This window comes from Alosa alosa, chromosome 17, assembly GCF_017589495.1.
Source record: "Alosa alosa isolate M-15738 ecotype Scorff River chromosome 17, AALO_Geno_1.1, whole genome shotgun sequence".
Lineage (NCBI taxonomy): Eukaryota > Metazoa > Chordata > Actinopteri > Clupeiformes > Clupeidae > Alosa > Alosa alosa.
The window spans coordinates 11,789,485-11,809,120 of record NC_063205.1 but is presented as its reverse complement, the minus strand read 5'-3'; the positions used below and the strand labels follow the sequence as shown (position 1 = coordinate 11,809,120).

General features: G+C 42.2%; 1 protein-coding gene across 1 annotated transcript; it reads left to right on the top strand.

The window, feature by feature from the left end:
* Positions 1-460: 460 nt before the first annotated feature.
* Positions 461-19,460, top strand: xpot (exportin, tRNA (nuclear export receptor for tRNAs)). The gene is made up of 25 exons (XM_048268452.1): positions 461-619; positions 1,769-1,922; positions 4,564-4,646; positions 4,764-4,820; positions 5,690-5,759; positions 6,448-6,666; positions 6,944-7,128; positions 8,528-8,696; positions 9,154-9,390; positions 9,898-9,936; positions 10,064-10,126; positions 10,365-10,489; positions 11,459-11,603; positions 11,770-11,889; positions 12,241-12,335; positions 12,739-12,808; positions 13,173-13,411; positions 13,816-14,101; positions 14,598-14,787; positions 15,480-15,596; positions 16,133-16,248; positions 16,362-16,409; positions 16,586-16,657; positions 16,896-16,952; positions 17,047-19,460. Exons 2-25 carry the CDS (start codon positions 1,836-1,838, stop codon positions 17,071-17,073), a joined length of 2,916 nt encoding a protein of 971 aa, XP_048124409.1. The 5' UTR covers positions 461-619; positions 1,769-1,835; the 3' UTR covers positions 17,074-19,460.
* Positions 19,461-19,636: the final 176 nt, after the last annotated feature.

Genomic DNA, 19,636 nt, shown 5'->3' with positions numbered 1-19,636 from the left:
AGAGAAATGCAACCCATTCATTTAAAAAGTAATTTTCAAGTCAATGTTCTTCATTAGGTTTATTACATACATCACAAATAGACTGGATCACATACTTTATTTCTGCAAAGGGGCATTTAGGGTTAAGGCTAGGTACATGTAATTTGATATTTGCACGTTGACATAATGGCATAATAATAACGATGGACCATTTTGATAGAACGAACATTTTCAACACATTTTCTGGTGGAATCACGGCAGATAACATCAAGTGAAATCTCAGGTAGCCATGTTTATTCAATAACAATAAAATAAAACTACAGTAAAATCTTGACAAAACAAAGAATGTATATTTGTACAAAGATGGTTGATACAGCAAAAATTAAAATTAAACTGAAGTATCTTTGTTGTAGGCTTTTGACGAAAACACCGGGGGGATTTCTTCCTGCGGTCGTGACCCAGGTAAATGTGACGTTCCCATTTCCGTTGAGCTCCAGTCGCCGCCGCCGACACGCCGCAATCTAGAGAATCGCCAAGCCGGACCGTCAACGCAACATTAACGTTAGTTGTGTTTTCTGGAGTATTCATTTTACTGGGGACTACGAATAACGGGGGATGACTCCTTAAAGTCGACAATAAGGTACACAGTCATTCTATTATCATGGCTACAAATGGGCCTTTGGTCATGTGGACCTTTTAAACTTTTCTGCCAAGCATTTTTGACACAATGTGAAAGGGAGAGGCGTGCTGATAGGCGAGAAAAAGCTGTCGGTGCGTTGTGGCTAGCTGGCTAGCAAGCTCGTTAGCTAGCCGGAGTTGTATTTACCTAAATACACAAACGCATCCACAAACGCATTATTAACGTTCAACTGATGTGTTGGTTAGCAGGTATGCCGGTGATATCCCACGAACGTACACTGATTATATTAGTGAAACTTGCACGCCATGCCACGTTATTGTAAAGTGAAGGCGCATGTGACACATAGGCATGATGCTAGCAAGCTATAATACATTAGCTAATTGCTAAGTTCTAGCTACTCAGTATGTTCAACTTTACGAGAAAGCCAACCTGATGTGTTGCGGCTGAAAAGTTATTTAAAAGATAACATGGTTGTCGTGAAAGGAGGACCATCGTTATGTATTGATAGACTGTTATGTGAACGTGGACGAATTGTGCGTTAGCAGAGTGAAGAGTAGAGCTAACGTTAGTTATGTTTTTGGTGTGACTGTTTTTGGCTAGCCATCTCATTGGTCACACTCTGCCAAAGGCAGCGCTAGCGTGAATAGGCATTGCTGTCTAACTTGGATATTGACGTTGCATCATATCAGTGAAAATGCAACCAGTGTTGGCAATTGTTTCCAATTCAGTGTAGCCAATGATGAACAGCTACCCCATTTCACCAATACGTTTGATCACTCACAAGTGGCAGTCTTTATGCTGATGGTGTTGGTTCAGACTCAGCTGATGAAAAACAACTCCGCAGAAACGCAGAGGCTCTGTTTTTACATAAGCTTGCTTTTCTAATGGCAATCCCTATGACAATACAGGTAGCCGCTATTGTGTCGCTTGTTATGGTATAACCTGTCCTGGAAATAAGGGTTGAAACTCGAAGCTTGAAAGTTAAGCTGTTTATCCACAGGAGGCAACTTGATTAAATCATTTAGCAGTGAATGAGATTTCAGAGTGTTGCCCTTATTTTATTTACCAGCAGGTGATCAGAGAAAGCCATTATTCAGTGGCATGCTATTATGTAAATCCCCCCCTGTACACTTCCCTCCCCATCCCCAGATGTGTGTGATCTGCCTTTTGGTAGAGGAAAAGAGGGAACCTGAATTGAAGACTAGCTAACCCACGGATGGCCTGCCAGTCTGCACCAGTCATCATGGATGAGCAAGCGCTGCTGGGGTTGAACCCAAATGCAGATGCTTGTTACCGACAAAGGGTAAGAATGTTTGCTGTGTTTTTGTATACCATCCCTAATATATATGATAGTTCTATTCATTGCATGATGGGTCACAATTGGAAGTTGGTTGAATTGTTGTCAGTGTAGTGTGTCTACTTTCATTTATCATGGAGTTTGATAAATGTTCTATTATGTATAAATCACTGGTTCATTTTCGTTGATGGTACTTTTGCTTTACTTCACTTAAGAGACTGCCTTGTTCTGGTAGATTGATCATTGCTCTGATGAGCAGTCAGTATCTACCAATCTTTCTTAAGATCAGTCATGTTGCTGTTTATACTGGCCAGTTGCGTGTGATTATTTCTTTTAGTGGTTATAAATAACAGTTATTTTGGCATTGGCATGAAGTTACTGATCCTGTGACTACCTGTGATTTGAATGAAGCTCAGTGTTCAGTTTGATCAGACAGCGTTGGGGTGATCTCTGTATATCATGCGGCGTTGGAGTGATATCTGTCTATCATGCTCTGGTCCTCTCTCTTTTACAGATTACGAGTTGCCTGATGTAATCAGAGATGAAATGTTTATCTAATGTTTACAGGTTTCCCTTGGCAATTGTATTGCAATTTTGTTGCAACTCATGGCTATAAATATGGGTGGATATCACTGGAGAGTGCCATTCACCTCTCACAATTGCCATTTTGGTCTTAATTTTCTATTCTTTTTATGTTTTATCTTAAGCAGCAGATACTCAAGTTGTGGAGATATCTTTTAGCTGAGCTCCCATACCTATTTTCAGATAATTATGGGACAATATTCAGACAATATTCTGATTTCTGACAGGGTGGATGATGATAGGGTGGACATTTTCACCTTCAGTTAACGTTACTCCCAGCAAACTGTCACTGGGTCACTATCTAGACTTGTTGTAGAAGAGACTTTGGTATAGTTAGTTATATCTGCATAATATGAAAATATTGTATTCAAATCACAGCTGGCATTTTTGTCCCGACACGGTGGACATTTTAAGCTTGGGCAGAGCAAGTAAGCATACCAGAGACTTTCTAATGAGGAGACACAGCACTCAAAACATCCTCCATAGAAATGCATGGGCTTAGTTTGTAATGCCAATATGGCAGTTGTCTACGCATATCACACCCCTTCCGCAGCAAAACGTTGACATGTGAATACATTGAGCCAATCATGTGCTGTGTTGTGAAGACATCGTGCCAATCATGTGTTGTGATCTCGCCGCTGGAGCAAGATTGCAGTAGATTGGTGTCGTTAAGCCTTGTGCACGCGGATTTCTGCCGAGATGGATGCCCGATGAGTGCCCAAAAAGCGTTGCCATATGGCCGCCGAGTGGAGGGACTTGCCTAAAAGGACTTTGCTTATACAGACAATTTGTCAGTAAGAAGGTCAACTGGTCAGTAACTTCAGCAGGTGAATTTCCCACCACTGAAGGGAGAAGAAAAACTGTTGTCCTTCTAGTGATGAGAAACTGCAAACAGTGAATAAAACCAGATAAACGCATTGGTGTGATCATGTCTACGTTCCTTTGTGGTGGACCTGGAGAAATTCGCTACATCCTGATCTTATTAGAGAGGGTAACCTTTTCTTAAAGGGGCATATTTCCCAATACGACAGGGTGGACAATCATTTCAGGCACACACAAAAACTATGGAGTAATATATTGTTTAGCAAAACAATAATTTGAAAGCAATTGGAAAGAAATATATTTTTTAGGGTTTTACTATGTTTTATTCACTTTAAACTTTAATGCATAGTGATGGGGACATGGCAAAATATCATGCATTCTTTTATATAAAACTGAAAAGAAGAAAAAAAAAACAATCTAGAAAAGGCATGTAAAATGGCCAGGTAATGTTTTCTCTGAATACAACATGCATAGACAAATATAACAAATTCTTTCAAATTAATTTTGTTTCTTTCATTTATGTCATGTTGACCTGGCAAACTATGAGTTATTCATGTCCAGGACAGCAAAAGGCACCGCTCAGTGATATTCATCCATATCTCATAGGGAAGAAGTTGAAAAATATTTACATAAAAGTAAAAGGAGCCTGTGGTTTTTCACAAACTTGAGACAGCGTTGTCTTAGGGATGTTCGTGATGAAATGCAACAGAAATTAACAATACAAATACAATGAACCAAACTAACAATGTCCATTGTGTATCTACAAAGGGTTTTGCGCAATACATTGGTACACATTGTCTTTCAAAGAGGAAATACTCCAACATGCATTCTAGATGCAGCATAGATAAGTGTCAAGAGACGAAAAATGATCTCTGGACAAAATTCAATACTACCAGTGACTCCCTATCAGCCAGTCTATATGGTCATACAGCATCATATGATGCAATATGTTCAATTATTCAGCAATATAGTACTGCAAGCTCTGGTTTCAGCACATGAACAGTGGAAAATGGGAACATGGAGTTAATGTGGCTAGTACCCGAGGTGCTATAGTTTGGTACAGTGGGAAAGAACTCTTGGATGCAACCAGTATTTACGCCCCAGTTCCCATGGGGCAAAGTGTGTGGGTGGCTTCAGAATGTAGTGTGCTTGTGTCAGTCTGATGCTGGTGTTAGTCAGGTTTGCTTGTCAGGTTTGCTTGTCTGTTTCCATACCTGTGCATCTCTCTCCTTGTCTCTCTTAGGCACTGGCATATTTTGAGCAACTGAAGGAGTCTCAGGATGCCTGGGAGATGTGTGCAGAAGCTCTGGCTAAAGGCTTTTACAGGTAAACTGCTTGAGAAAATACAGTCTCATTAGTGATTATTTGTAAACAATACAGTACGTTTTCCGTTTTTTTTTTTTCGTTTTCATTTTTTGCCCGTTTGTGATTTCCTTCCTACAGTGACGACCATGTCAAGTTCTTTTGCTTCCAAGTGTTGGAGCACCAGATCAAATATAGGTAAGTACAATGTTCACTGGGAAAGACCTGGTTTGACCAGGAGCGTTATCTGTTTACCCCATGACTAGTTCTCACATGCTTTAAAGGGACCTTCGGGGGATATACTATGCAGCAAGATGAGCGAGGTTTCTCGCACTGAATGTCAGGGTTTGCAAGGTTATGAAGGTGACTCTCTTATGACGGGGCCAGATCACCAGAGCAATTTATACTATAACTTAACCTACTCCGGAGCAGGTTATGTTTGAGATAAAGGCTCAAAACGTGTAAAAGTACAGCCTACAACCAATCATTATCTTGGAAAACACCAGGAGTCACCATACCTCCTTCATTATCCAATCATTATCTTGGAAAACAGTCACCATACCTGGGTTACCAGCTTCTGTAAAGCGTTACAGGCGGAGCTCTGTGCGTTCCCATTTTTAATCAGGCAGAGTCTAAAGCCTGGTTTGAATAATGCAACTGATAACCACTATCATAGTACCAACATTTCCTTTCGGATTAATGAAGTAATTATCTATTGCCAATGGCCTCATATCGCTAGTTCAGGGTTTGTCCAGCCATCTTGCACAAAGAGAGCCTGGTTATGTGTAACTTGCTATGTAGTATACCGCTCTGTTTTTAAAGCTAAGGTTGAATTTGCCATTAACCTAAGCATACCACTCATTCTTAGTGCAAAGAATGTCTGAATAGGACCGTCTATACTAAGATGATGTTTTTAACATGCTTGCTTTTCAACACTTCCATACATCCATACTACTGTGCATATGAAAGGCAATGTTACTGGGATGGTCCCTCTGACTGGGGCCTGATGGAGGATCCAGTTCCTGGAAAGAATGTTTGCATGTGTTATGTGTTATGTGTTCGTACAGGCATGGGGGCCTGACTGCAGCCCAGCAGCAGCTCATAAGGGAAACGCTGATGAAGTGGCTCCAGACACAGGTGTGTGTGTGTGTGTGTGTGAGTGAGTGAGTAAGTATCATATACTGTATATATGTATATAATCTATATATATATATATATATATATATAGATATATATAGATATCATAATGAGGGAGAGGCCTCTACTTGACTCACAACTGTTTGTTTGTTTTTACACCATAACACTCACCATATATACATACATGTAATCTGCAGAATTCTACAGGATCGTTCTCTTAATTAGGACTGCCACGGCGCTAGCACATAGATTTTTTTTTTTTTTCCATCCCTGCGTTCCTCCCAGCAGTTTTCGGTTGAGGATTCCAGTCCTGACACCAGAACACCCGAGGCATGTGAAGCTTGGTGGGCATGTAGCCCCACTCCACTAGGCTAATAGAACCTCTCCCTTACCCCCACCCCACATCTCCTAAAATTTCATTTTGCTCACGCAACAAAATGGCTGCCACCAGCCAATCAAAAATTCACCAGCTAAAACAATATTGTCCTAATATCTTCAGATGCGAATGTTCAAAGCAGGTGGCAACACCGTGCAGACTGTCATACCATGTACATCCAGTCATCCAGTGCATTTTCTGATATCATTGGTTTAATCAAATGAATGACTGCCAGAATTTTTTTGCAATTGCTTTCTCAATCAAGTGACATTTTTCTTAGCATATAACTAAGCCTCTTCCTCTCACATGCAGCTGATGAACGTGCACCAGGAGAAGCCATTCATTCGGAATAAGGCGGCACAGGTGTTCGCCCTGACCTTCGTACGGGAGTACCTGACCCACTGGCCTAAGTTCTTCTTCGATATTCTCACTCTGATCGGACTAAACCCTCATGGAGTGGACATCTACCTGCGCACCCTCATGGCCATCGATGCTGAAGTGGTGGACCGGGACATCATGCACTCCGTTGAGGTAAACATTACTACTACTACTACTACTACTACTACTACTACTAGTAATAGTAATAGTGTTTGTCTGTCTTTTGGTCTATAGGTCAAGGTGCATCACAGAATATAATCATAATGTTTAGGCTTTGGGCTTTGGAAAGCATCTTGAGACAATTTCATCATTATTGGCACTAAATAAATGCATTTAATTTAATAGAAATGGAATGTAATTGGAATATAAACAGTAAATCTGTTTTACCTCCTGCCCTCCTCCCCTCCTGCCCCTCTCCACTTCACTCCAGGACACCCGCCGGAATACCCTGATCAAAGACACCATGCGTGAGCAGTGCATCCCCAGCCTGGTGGAGTCCTGGTTCCAGATCCTGCAGGCCTACCAGCAGTCCCACAGTGAGCTCACCTGCCAGTGCCTGGAGGTGGTGGGCGCCTACGTGTCCTGGATCGACCTCAACCTCATCGCCAATGACAGGTCAGCACCTCCCAGGTTGTTCCAGCCCTGCTTAACGTGTAGGAACACCATGTGCTCTTTTGGGGAGCAGCCAGATGTTTGACTTGTTTGGAATCGGTCCAGATGCATAGTATTTGGTGTTTTAAAGCAACCTTTACCTTGAAATAATGGCTTCAAACTCCTTTTGATGGTACGCGGACTCATGATTGACAGAACCGTGATTGTTAATAATGATGCCCAGAATGCCTGATATTGCACTGTAGCTTTGTTGCTCTGACCAGAAATGTCACCCTCGTCATTAGTCCTTGATAAATTGGGTACCCCCTTAGCGCTGTGGGTACTCAGTACATTCATATTTGACAACAAGGGGAATTCCAACATTGTGTTGCTTTAAGATAAGAGAAATCAGGAGTGTAAACAGTAAAAGCCTCAAAAACACACACAATTGGGAATGGATGTTTGACAACACCAGGCCTTAAAGAGAATTGCTGAAAGACTAGACATGTTGAAATCATATTGTCTAAAGAGCATTGTGCCAAATGTGAAACGCAGCAGTTCTTGTCATGTTTGTTCACTAAAAACATGCATAATATATAAGTTCTGTAGCTGGTGCAGTAGAGAGAATCTTAATTATAAAATACTTCTTTTTAAAGTTTTAAGGGCCCTGTACTATCAAACTTAAAAGGATATCAAAGGAGGAACCAGACTCCCTAGTCTGTATTGTCATGCGCACAGTCTCAAGTCCATATTCATGGCATAAATTCCTTCATTCATACATTCATTTTTTGTATGTAGGCCAGAAAGAAATTTTATAAGCAACAGCACCATACACAACTGTAATATTTAAATTATAGGCAGAATTAATCACTAAAAGCCATTTCAGGTTTTAGGCATACAATGGTTACTCACTGCCAGATGAAACTGGTAATTGACATCAAATTCACTGTTACGTGTGGTCATGTAAAACCCACATCCACGGATGAGGGGCCTTGAGAAAGGCACCTAACCCCCAACTGCTCACCGGCCGCTGGATTAAGGGCTGCCCACTGCTCCGGGTGTGTATGTGTGCTCCTAGTGTGGAAGTGCTCCTAGTGAGCTCACTGCTCTGAGTGCATGTATGAATGTGTGTATACTACCTACGGATGGGTAAAATGCAGAGAACAAATTTCCAATAGGAACTTCCTACAGGACTACAGTATAACTCATGTGGACTGTGGTGAGTGTAGAATTTGGGGCTTAAATAATATTGTAAGATAAGCATGCCTTTTTGTGTTTACAAATCACACACTTAACACTTACAACCACAATTTACCCGTGAAAGCATTTTCTTTGATGTTTGACTCATAGGCTTGATAAGCCCCAGATCAGGGCCCTTGACCAGGTGTACTGACCCCTCCCTTTCTATTGTCTGCTCATGCAGGTTTGTTAACTTGCTGCTGAGTCAGATGTCTGTGGAGGACCTGAGAGAGGAGGCTTGCGACTGCCTGTTTGAAATTGTCAACAAAGGCATGGATCCTGTTGACAAAACCAAGCTGGTGGAGCTACTGTGCCAAGTGCTGCAGTCAGCCGGCTTCTTCAATGTGGAACGGGTATGATGCAAGTTAGACTCGGGCTGAATAAGAGAACAAAAAAAGAAAATGGCTGAAATGTTGGTACTATTAAAGTTTATATTTTGGAGTAATTGGAGTCTGAAGCTGACCAAAGACTTTTCTGAAGATTCCTTTGTAGCTTTGAGAGTTTGAAAGTGCTGTCAATGACTCGTATGGTCATACACCAAACGTTATCACTGCTTATGCTGAGGCTGATATGTACTGTACTAAAAGAAAAAATTGCATTTGAAGAATTTTCTGAATTTATTGGAAACTCTTGAATCAATATACCAGCTTGTTGCACAGTGGTCAAAAGATTGTGAAACCATTCAGTAAAGACAGTCATTGGTTGACATTATGCTGTATTTCTGTGAGCGCAGAGGTTAAAGATTAGATTTCTGTTTCCTCTACCTCCACCACACATACACACAAACACATACACACCGGTTTCCTCCAGGAGGAAGATGTGGACTTCCTGGCCAAGTTCTCACGGCTGGTCAACGGCATGGGCCAGTCGCTGGTGCTCAGCTGGACCAAGCTCCACAAGGCAGGCAACGTCAAGGTTGCCACGGAAACACTGCGGGCACTGGAGGCCAAGGTGCCACTCATGCTGCAGCTGCTCGTGCACGAGGACGATGACATCTCGGCCAACATCGTGGGCTTCTGCTACGAGTACCTGCATGTCCTCAAACAGGTGGGGCCTCTGATTTGTCTACCTGGTTCCAGAGGAAGCACTTTTGGTTCTGATTATTTAAATCATAATATTTCGTGAATTTTCTCTGTCTGCATTTATATGAAATGCCACACACAGCTCTTTGGTTGTATAGTATGACATGTGCTACAAAAAAATTGGATTCACTATGCAGTGAATAACTTCTCTTACGCTCCACTGCTACGTCGGGCCGCATTACCACCTCGAACGTGCATTATTCTGTTAACCGAATGCCGTGTCATCCATTATCTCTTACGTATTTATCACGCACAGGGCCTATGGTTTTGTGCTGGCTATGTAATGTATACATGCATGTGAGCCAGGTGCTTCTATGTGAGGGGAATCAATATGCTTAGATGTCAAACTGGTAGTTGTAGTCTATAGTACTATTATTCTTTTTTACATGGATGGAAAACACAGCTGAAAGGTGGCATTGAATCACTGAAGAGTGAAACATGAGCTAACTTACATTAAATGTGCTATTTACAGCTTCCGCTTCTGACTGACCAACAGAAAGCTAATGTGGAGGTAAGGCAACTCTCAAATAGAAAACATGAGATGAAACTATCCATGTTGTTGGTCTTCCTTGTGTAACGTTACAGTAATTAGTAATTCCTAATTCCTTAGTAATTCCTAATGTTGGCTTTTTTAACAGGCAATCATGCTGGCGGTCATGAAGAAACTGACCTATGATGACGAGTACAACTTCGAAAATGAGGTAAGAGGTTCATGGTCTTGATCATGGTGCTGTGAAGACTTCTGCTAGGTTTAATATTTTCTTCAAAGTTCTACTGAAGTAGTTTAGCACTAATGTAATACCTTCCATTTTAATTATTTCAGTACTTTCAATACTTTTAGTACTGGTGCCTTACATTTTGGCACAAACCTGCCTTGCTGTGTATCGGCTCCTTTCTAGCCTTGTCTGACCTGTGCTCTCCCTCCTCTGCCTGGCGTAGGGGGAGGACGAGGCCATGTTTGTGGAGTACCGCAAGCAACTGAAGATGCTGCTGGACCGCCTGGCCCAGGTCTCCCCCGAGCTGCTCCTCGAGGCTGTGCGCAGGGTCTTCAACAACACTTTACAGTAAGTCTGCATGCACTGGACAGGGCTGGTCTGGCCACAGTGGGCCTCTGTTAAGCCTAAATGTTATCAAAGTAATATTTATGGCAACACTTAGAATTTGCCTTTATTATCAACCCTTACTTAAAGATGGCATGTGTAATTTCCGCCAAAAAATCAATTCATACTCCACATTCCATAAACGATGGGGGCAGTATACCTCCAGAAAGTGAGTTGGTCTACCCTAGAGTAATAACCGAGAAACGTGTATTGCAGTTTGGCTGGTGGTTATGTTGCCCGCATAACGCCTCCCATGGCGGAAACTGGTATTATGACACCTGTCGGGCTGTGGCTAGTAATTTAGCATGCTAATTCAGGTTGATATCTCTGCAGCACTATACCTTGTTTTTTTTTTAATGACATCATCGCCCTTATTTCTTCTCATTCTTTTGATGCGTGTAGCTAATTTTTTGGATCTTTTTATCTCAATTCTTACACGTCACCTTTTAATACATCATGTATCATCATGTAGTGAATATTGTTGTAACATATAATTTCTGCATTTTTGTTGGATATTTGAAACCATGGGATTTGGTTAATTCATGAACAGTGAAATATTGATGGAATCTATGTGTTCTCATGGAGTTGGAATGACTGAGCGCATAAATAAATCAGTGCATTTTTGAGTGGGCAGATGCTTCCCCTTTTGAGGCTTTCCTGTTCTTTTGATCCTCATCCTCTGAAGCACTGTACTCTGCGATCTTCATTTGACCAGAATGGAACTGACTTCAAAAGCCATTTTTAAAAAAATATTGTAATGTTTACTTTTATTGTTATACTAATACTAATATTCTAAGTCGCTTTGGATAAAATATTCTGCTGAATACCCTTATAACCATTTTTGTTGACGTAAATGGAATGTATTTATGTAGTGCTTTTCCACACGCACACGCGCACCTCTGACCGGTCACCTGTGCTGTTGTTTGTTCTCAGGAGCTGGCAGACGGCTCCCTTCATGGAGGTGGAGGTGGCCATTCGGCTGCTGTATATGCTGGGAGAGGCCCTGCCTGCGTCCCACGGTGCCCATTTTACCGGGGACGCCACCAAGGCCTCCACCCTGCAGGAGATGATGAGGACGGTGAGTGACCCTCTCAGGGAAGAGGGGCAGAGACTACCACAGCCGGCACCCATTACAGTGAACAAAAGTGTTTTTTAACGGACTGTGTGTTGTGAGATCTGCATGTCTGACTTTGTGCCTGTCTGTCTCTCTCTCTCTGTCTGTCTGTCTGTCTGTCTGTTTACAGCTGGTCAACAGTGGGGTCAGTGAGTACCAGCACTCCTCTGTGACGCTGGAGTTCTTTGAGACCGTTGTGCGTTATGACAAGTTTTTCATTGTGGAGCCTCAGCACATTCCAAACGTCCTGGTGAGTGTGTATGTGTGTGTGTGTGTGTGTCTGTCTTTGCATACAGAGTGTGTGGAGTCTTGTCACCTTAAGTTAGTCATCGTATGAAAAGGTCCAATTCAGTAAGTTAATAGTTGTCACATGTTTTTTGAAGATGAAAATTATGAGAAAAGGGCATTTGCAGAAAGAAGTGTATGCCACTTTTATTCTAGTGAAGGATTCCATTTTTCTTACATGCACCCTCAGTCACTCTCACTGCATTACAAACACTTGCACACTCAAACACACACACACACACACACACACACACACTCTCTCACTCACACACTCTCACTCACTGTGCCCCTGTCTGCTACCCCCTCTCCTTCTCAGATGGCATTTTTGGACCACCGGGGTCTGAGGCACAGCAGTCCGAAGGTCAGGAGCCGCGTGGCATACCTCTTCTCCCGCTTCGTCAAAACCCTGCAGTAAGTCCGCAAGCCTGCAGGCTGACCGCCACTCCCCTTACACTCCACTCAGACATTCTCATTCTGACATTCTGACCGTGCATTCTTATCAGCGCCCAGCTCTGGACTCTCACAAAGCACACAGCTCAACCACATGGCCACTGAGTGAATTAGAGCTGAAGTTGGTTCAGTTAGACTTGGGATGTCGAGTTAAATTGGCTATGACATGTTTAAGAACCACCACTTGTTATTAAACAGTATTTTGGTAGTTTGGCTTCCACCTGGTGAGGCAGTACAGCAGATTTATGTCAAATATGTCCAAATATGTATCCAATTTATGTGTGACCTGATGAAGATGGGTGATTCTAATGAATGTTATTGTGCTGTATTGGCATGTTTGTGTACTTTCTTTATTTATAAACAGCAAACATATGAATGCCTTCATTGAGGACATCCTGAGCAGGATACAAGACCTGCTGGAACTGGCTCCTCCTGTAAGTCATATATCACAAGTATAACCTGTATATCTTTATTCACCTAAAAAAAAAAAATATATATATATATATATATATATATATATATATATATATATATATATATATATATATATATATATATACATACATATACATATATACACACACACTTAATTATACGGATTATGGATAATAATGTCATCTATATACACAGAAATATATACATATACTCAACACACTCGCTCACGTACATAGAAGATGGCTGTAACTCATTTCACCCCAGCACATCACATCTCAAAACAACGCCCCATATATATATTCACACACACAGAACATGACTGTAGATCATATTCCATATTGACCTTTGCCCCCCCCATCCCAGGAAAACGGTTTTCCGGCGCTGCTGACCAGCGACGACCAGCTGTTCATCTTCGAGACGGCGGGTGTGCTGATCGTGTACGGCGAGAGCCCGGCGGAGCGGAAGCAGGCGCTGATGCGCAGCCTCCTCACGCCGCTGATGGACGGCTTCCGCCTGCTGCTCGCCAATCTGCCGCAGGAGGCCGATGAGGAGAGGCAGCTTGTGCTCGCCGACTGTCTCAGCCACGCTGTCGGCTTTGCCAGGTACATACGCGCACACACACACACACACATTCACACACACATGCACACATACAGCTAATCACCTTCTTGTCCAGTTCATGGGTCACTGTCTTCAAGCTGTCTGGTCTGTTTGTATTTATTCCTATAAATTAGAAGCAAACAATTGGATAACTACAGACATCCTGTGGTAAAATGATATCACTCCGGCTCCCGGATTAATGAAAAATGAATCCTGTCTGAATAGGTCTATGCACTATTCCAGCCAATCAACCTGTCACATCTGCAGCAACAAAGGGGGAGTGGTGTAATTTCATTGGCTGCTCTCAAAGCATCAGACTCCATTTGCCAGAATCACACACTACTCCTTTAATACCACTAGCTCTTTAATTCACAAACATGCACAACCTCTGCCCCCTCCCCTCCAGCCGCACCAGCAAGGCCTTCAGCAACAAGCAGACGGTGAAGCAGTGCGGCTGCTCGGAGGTGTACCGCGACTGCCTGCAGTGCTTCCTGCCGGCGCTGAGCTGCCCGGTGCAGCGGGGGGCCCTGAGGGGTGCCGTGCGCTCCTTCCTGCACCGCATGATCATCTGCCTGGAGGAGGAGGTGCTGCCCTTCATCCCCTCCGCCTCAGAGCACATGCTCAAAGACTGCGAGCCCAAGGACCTGCAGGAGTTCATCCCCCTCATCAGCCAGATCACCGCCAAGTTCAAGGTAGGGCAGCACAGGGTCAGGGATGGGCAGTTCACTGGAGATTGTAGTACGAAAGTGGACGTTTACAACATCGCACAGGGCCAGGAGCTCAGGGTTAATTAGGGTGGATTTGTACTACACTTTGGATGCATTTAGCCGTTAAATTGAAAGTGATTTAAGTGCAGGTAAAACAGGTTTGACTCTGGGCTCCTATACATGACAAAGATATGAAAATGAGTTTTTTTTTTTTTTTTTTTTTTTTTTTTTTTTTAAGTGGTGTAATGTGTAATGGTTTAAGCAGGGTGTAAAGTGTCAGGACTATAATGTAGTATATTCTACATTATCATACACATTAACTTAATGTATGTTAAAAAAGATAAAATAAGGCATGTTGGTGAATTGAATATTTACATTATGGTCATGGTCCTATGACTAGCAGAAGTTGTAGTTGTTTTACGGTTCTGACTAACCTGATCCTCCTCCCTGTGTGTGTGTGTGTGTCTGTGTCTGTGTGTAGGGTCAGGTGTCTCCGTTCCTGCAGCAGGTGTTCATGCCGCTGGTGCTGGCTATCTTTGAGGTGCTGGGCCGGCCAGCGGAGGAGAATGACCAGACGGCGGCACTGGACAAGCAGATGCTCAGGAGGAGCTACTTCAGCTTCATCCAGACCGTCACGGGCAGCGGCATGAACGAGGTCATGGCCAATCAGGGTGAGTGGGCCAGCACGGGCGCCCCAGTGCGTGAAACCGAGAAGTCTTCGCATGTGTTTGTTTCGAGTGAGGACAAGGCAATTTAACCTACTATCCAGTTCATACACATTGGTAGATACACATGTTTTTTAAGGGTTGATTTTGGCCTTTTAGGGGTGTTGCTAGAGTAGTTAAATGAACCAGTGGTGTCTGGTATAAAAGTACTACCAGTATAGAGATTACTTGACCCTATGGAGTTGAACATGACTTCCACCTCTGCTTAAGAATTTCATGCAAATATTATCTGAAATATTCCTAAGCATCAACTAAGGTGGTGGGTATTACTGTTTGCAACTGGCAGAGAGAATTAACAGACTTTGATATCTCATGTTCTAGCACGTCATCGTATATAGCAGCTCACATATCTCCGGGGCTGGCACAGGAGACAAATGAATCAGCCGAAATGCATTAAGAAAGGCCTGTCCATTTGTGCTCATGCATGTTACTCAGGGCATAAAGCAAGGAAAATATATGTGCCTGAAGTTATCAAACATTTTAAACCTATTATATGTAATTACCTATTTTCAAATCTTGAACAGCCTGGCCCACGCCTGAATTTCACCAGTGTCTTGAGAACTTTAAGCCCTGATGCGACATATATGTACAGTACACACCTGTGTGAAACTGAGCCAATCCCCTTCTGTCTCCCCCAGGGGCTGAGAACGTGGAGCGAGTGCTGTTCACCATCATCCAGGGGGCAGTGGACTTTCCCGACCCCATTGCCCAGAAGACCTGCTTCATCATCCTCACTAAGCTTGTGGAGCTCTGGGGTACGTTACTACTGGTCAGAACTACTACTGCAGAGCCACAGGGCAGAGCTACTTGACCCCACACTCAAATTATGTTCTTGCCTTCATGCAGCGGTTTAGCTACAAAGGGGATTATATTACATTACATTACATTTAGCAGACACCTCTTGACCAAAGTGACTTACATATGTCAGCTATATTACAAGGGATCACATTGTCCCCGGAGCAACTTGGGGTTAAGTGCCTTGCTCAAGGGCACAACGGTGGAAGCCGGAATTGAACCGACAACTTTCAGGCTACTGCACGTTAGCCCAGCTGCTTAACCACTACACTACCACCGCCACCGGATCTTGGCTGTTTAAAATTAAGTACAAGTAAAACTGTGTCAAGCAAAGTGAAAATGTTTGGACTTGCTTGGAAATAGCCTACAGCATTGTTGTTGCTATAGAAGCAGTGCAATATTTTACAGAACATAAATATAACAGCTGTGGTGTAGAGAGCGAGGCGTAATCCATCTAACACTGAGGTATGCTGCTCTGCCGGCCTTTTCTCCTCAGGTGGCAAAGATGGCCTGGTTGGATTTACAGACTTCATCTACAAGCACATTGTCCCAGCATGCTTCCTAGCTCCTCTCAAACCGACCTTTGACCTCTCCGATGCCCAGACTGTCCTTGTGAGTGAAAGGCCTTGAGGCATTCCTCAGCATATCCACAACATCCTCAATGTCAAGCCCCAGTTATTTTTAAATGCATTTTTATAACCCGCCACCTTTTGTGTGTGTTCCAGACATTATCAGAGTGTACTCTTACCTTGAAAATGATTCATCTCAAGAGGGTATGTACATGTACATGCATTTATAATGACACATCTGGAAATCAACAAAACAATTTCTGATACCAATACATTTTGAAGAGCTATTTTGTATGAAAAGCTAATAATGAATGATCTCACCAATCATTGTGACCAATTAAGTTTTTAATGAAAAGCTACCATCTTGTTTATGATTTTAGGGGCCAGAGTTCATTCAGTTTCTCCAGCAGGAGTACCTGCCCTCCCTGCAAGTATCACCAGATATCACACAGGTAAGATGGAGCTCATTTTGACCCTGCAACAGGTGCTTTGGTTGAAGTGACTCACTAGAGATACCTCATCTACCTCTGCTTCTGCTGCTGCTGGACTGTTACCGTGGCACCAGTCAAATAAAATAATAATTTTATTTATTCTATAATTACCACAACCTTTCCTGTAACACTAGCTTGCTTTACAAATTATGTATAAGGGTTTATAAACAGCACAATTGCTAACTTTTCAACTTTCCAGGAACTCTGTCAAGTGCTTCAGCAGCCTGATGTCAAGGTTCTGAAAAACTACATGAAGGTACGGTCATTTCTGGTAAACAATATTCACTTACACATTCTATGTAGTATTTATTTAATGAATCAGTGTCTGACAGTCCCCCTTTTCTCGATAGGCATTCTTTCAGCGCGCCAAACTGTAAAAACTGGAAGTTGGACCGAGGGTTGAAAGGACACAGAAGAAGAGAAGAGCGGTCATCCGTGCCACTTACTACAAAACAGACAGAGCTTAGCATAGGAGCAGCTTCAGCACTTAAAAGTGAATCGCTAATGACGCCCATCCAAAGCTGGGGGGAAAACGTGGTGCCGATAAAGGACTTGTTTGGGGACGGGCTATCGCTCGCCAGTGATCATGCCCCTCCCCATCGACCTAGGCCCCAATCAAAAGACGTGCTCTCCATGTGGGTGCGGCCACTTGGCCAGAGGATGAGTACAGGGATTGGTTAACCCACTCGAAGAGACAGGAAACTGAAGTTTGTGGGGTGGGATTTGGGGAAGGGGCTTCAGTTGACTGGTAATTCCAAAGGAAAATGTCAGAAGCCTAAAAAACTGTTGCCTATATAAATATATATATAAAAAGAAATACTGAGTGTGAACCTGACTTCAAAGTATCAGCCAATTTTTCTTTTGTTAGGATTTGTGAAAAAAAAAAAAAAAAAAAAAAGCTTTATTGGTTTAAAATTATTTGAAATGTCAGATGATGTGCTGGTTTATATTATAGAGTGGTTGGATATTGAGGTAAATCCATCATTTTGTGTTAAGAAAAGGTTGATTTGAGGAATTTTTATTTAATGGCGACTGTGATTTTTATTTTTCTTTCTTCCCTTCCTCTCTTTTAAATGTTGTGAGATTTTCATGAATTAAGGGATGTGATCTGGCAGACACCTGGTTTGTAGTCCCCTGGTTTCAGATGCACCAGTCTTTTCATTTCAGACTTCGGCCATACGTCTGTTGTGTCTACAAATGCTTCAGAAAAACCGATGCAAAATTCCACATGCACCCAACAAACCAGCTGTATTGGTCAAAGAACCAGGAACTTGTGTCTGCTGAATCAGTCCCGAAGTGTTATATTTTAAAGTTTGGAGTGAATTGGAGAATGTGTGACAAGAGAACGCAGGAGGGCTCGGATTCTCAGTGCATGCATATCCATTAACGATAGGAGGCGCTGTGGTGGTTCCATTGCTGGCACTCATCTCACAACTCTCCCAAACTGCTCATCAAATTTCATGTGCTGTCTGAAGATCAAAATGTGTCATTTGCTTTGTCAAATAAAAGCGACCAGATCTGTCTATTGCACGTGGGAATGCAGTGCCACACTTCTGCACTTGTTGTACTACCTGAACTTAAATGTTTGTTTGTTTTTAAAAACAGACACCACCACCAGTACAGCCACCCTTAACTCCTGCCTTGTTGCTATTGGAATCTTACATAGAATGCCTGCCAGTTAATTGTTCCTTAGATAATCAATGTCATCCAATTCCACGTTGGTGCATCCAGATGAGAAACAGCTCAAGCTGGCCACGGTGTATTCACCTTTGTTATTGTTTGCATTGTATCAAACATGTATTTAATTAGAACCCCCCCAAAGATTAAAAGCAATTCTAATATTGGTGCACGTGAAAAAGGAAAAGACCAATAGATTGAACAGATTTAGATGAATATTTTTGACAGCAAAAAGAAAAAAAGACAATGTTCCTTGTGATGATTGAACCACTGATGTCCTGTGCTGTCCTGTTCCCTGCATCATTGCAATTCTGACAGACCCAAGGCCCCAAATCACCTGCCTGTCCTAGTCATTGTGTTTGTTTTTAAATGATTCTGTTAAGTTTTTGTACATGGATTTGTTGTCCTGGGAAAACTGTTATACATTATACCTCTGACAAAATGATAACGATATCTGATTAGACAGTGAACGCTAATATGCAGTAATAATTAGGGTGGAGTTTACTGGGAGTTACATTAAATATAGGTCTGAGGATTTTGATTCCAATGTTCATACATTTTTTTTTGTTTTATTTACTTAGATCAGATCTATGAATTGGAATTTAACATAGCTCATGAAGTGTGAATGTGTGTGTGTGTTGTAGGGGTTGAGGAGTTGGGTGTGTTACCAAGTTAGCGTAGGTCAGGCTCATGAAGGCGGTTTCAAGTGATCGGTTATGTCATTGGCAGCCTTTTAATTTATTATCTTAACCCTAAGGCTAATTTGAATTAATGACTCTGCATAGATGACTAAGGACATTTTCTGTCAGAGCCCTTCAAATGTCACCCTGTACAAATTTTATGATAATGTTTCCAGTGATTTTATCTAGAGATCAATTCTGCTGATTTGGCACCACCATCTGGCGTGGCCCTGTACGAGAATCTCTAATCAGATCCCACTGTATTAATGCCAAACATATGAATGGATTTCTCTCATTCTGGATTGAGATGTCTTTGTGAGTACTTGATTTATTTTTGATATGTTGGGACAAACTTTCACAATTTGTCAATCTCTTGTCACCACCAATAAAGTGTTTACTAATCCTTAGTAGTTGTGTAATGTGTTCATGGTTGTCTTCAAAGCAGAAAAACAAGCAAATCCAGATAAGCTATTTTAAGACACTACTCTTATATATGCCACAAACAAATTGTCAATAGCAAGTTGATTAAAAACTGGATTACGACTAGCCTAGAAATCTAGACTCAAATGGATTTGCAGCCAGC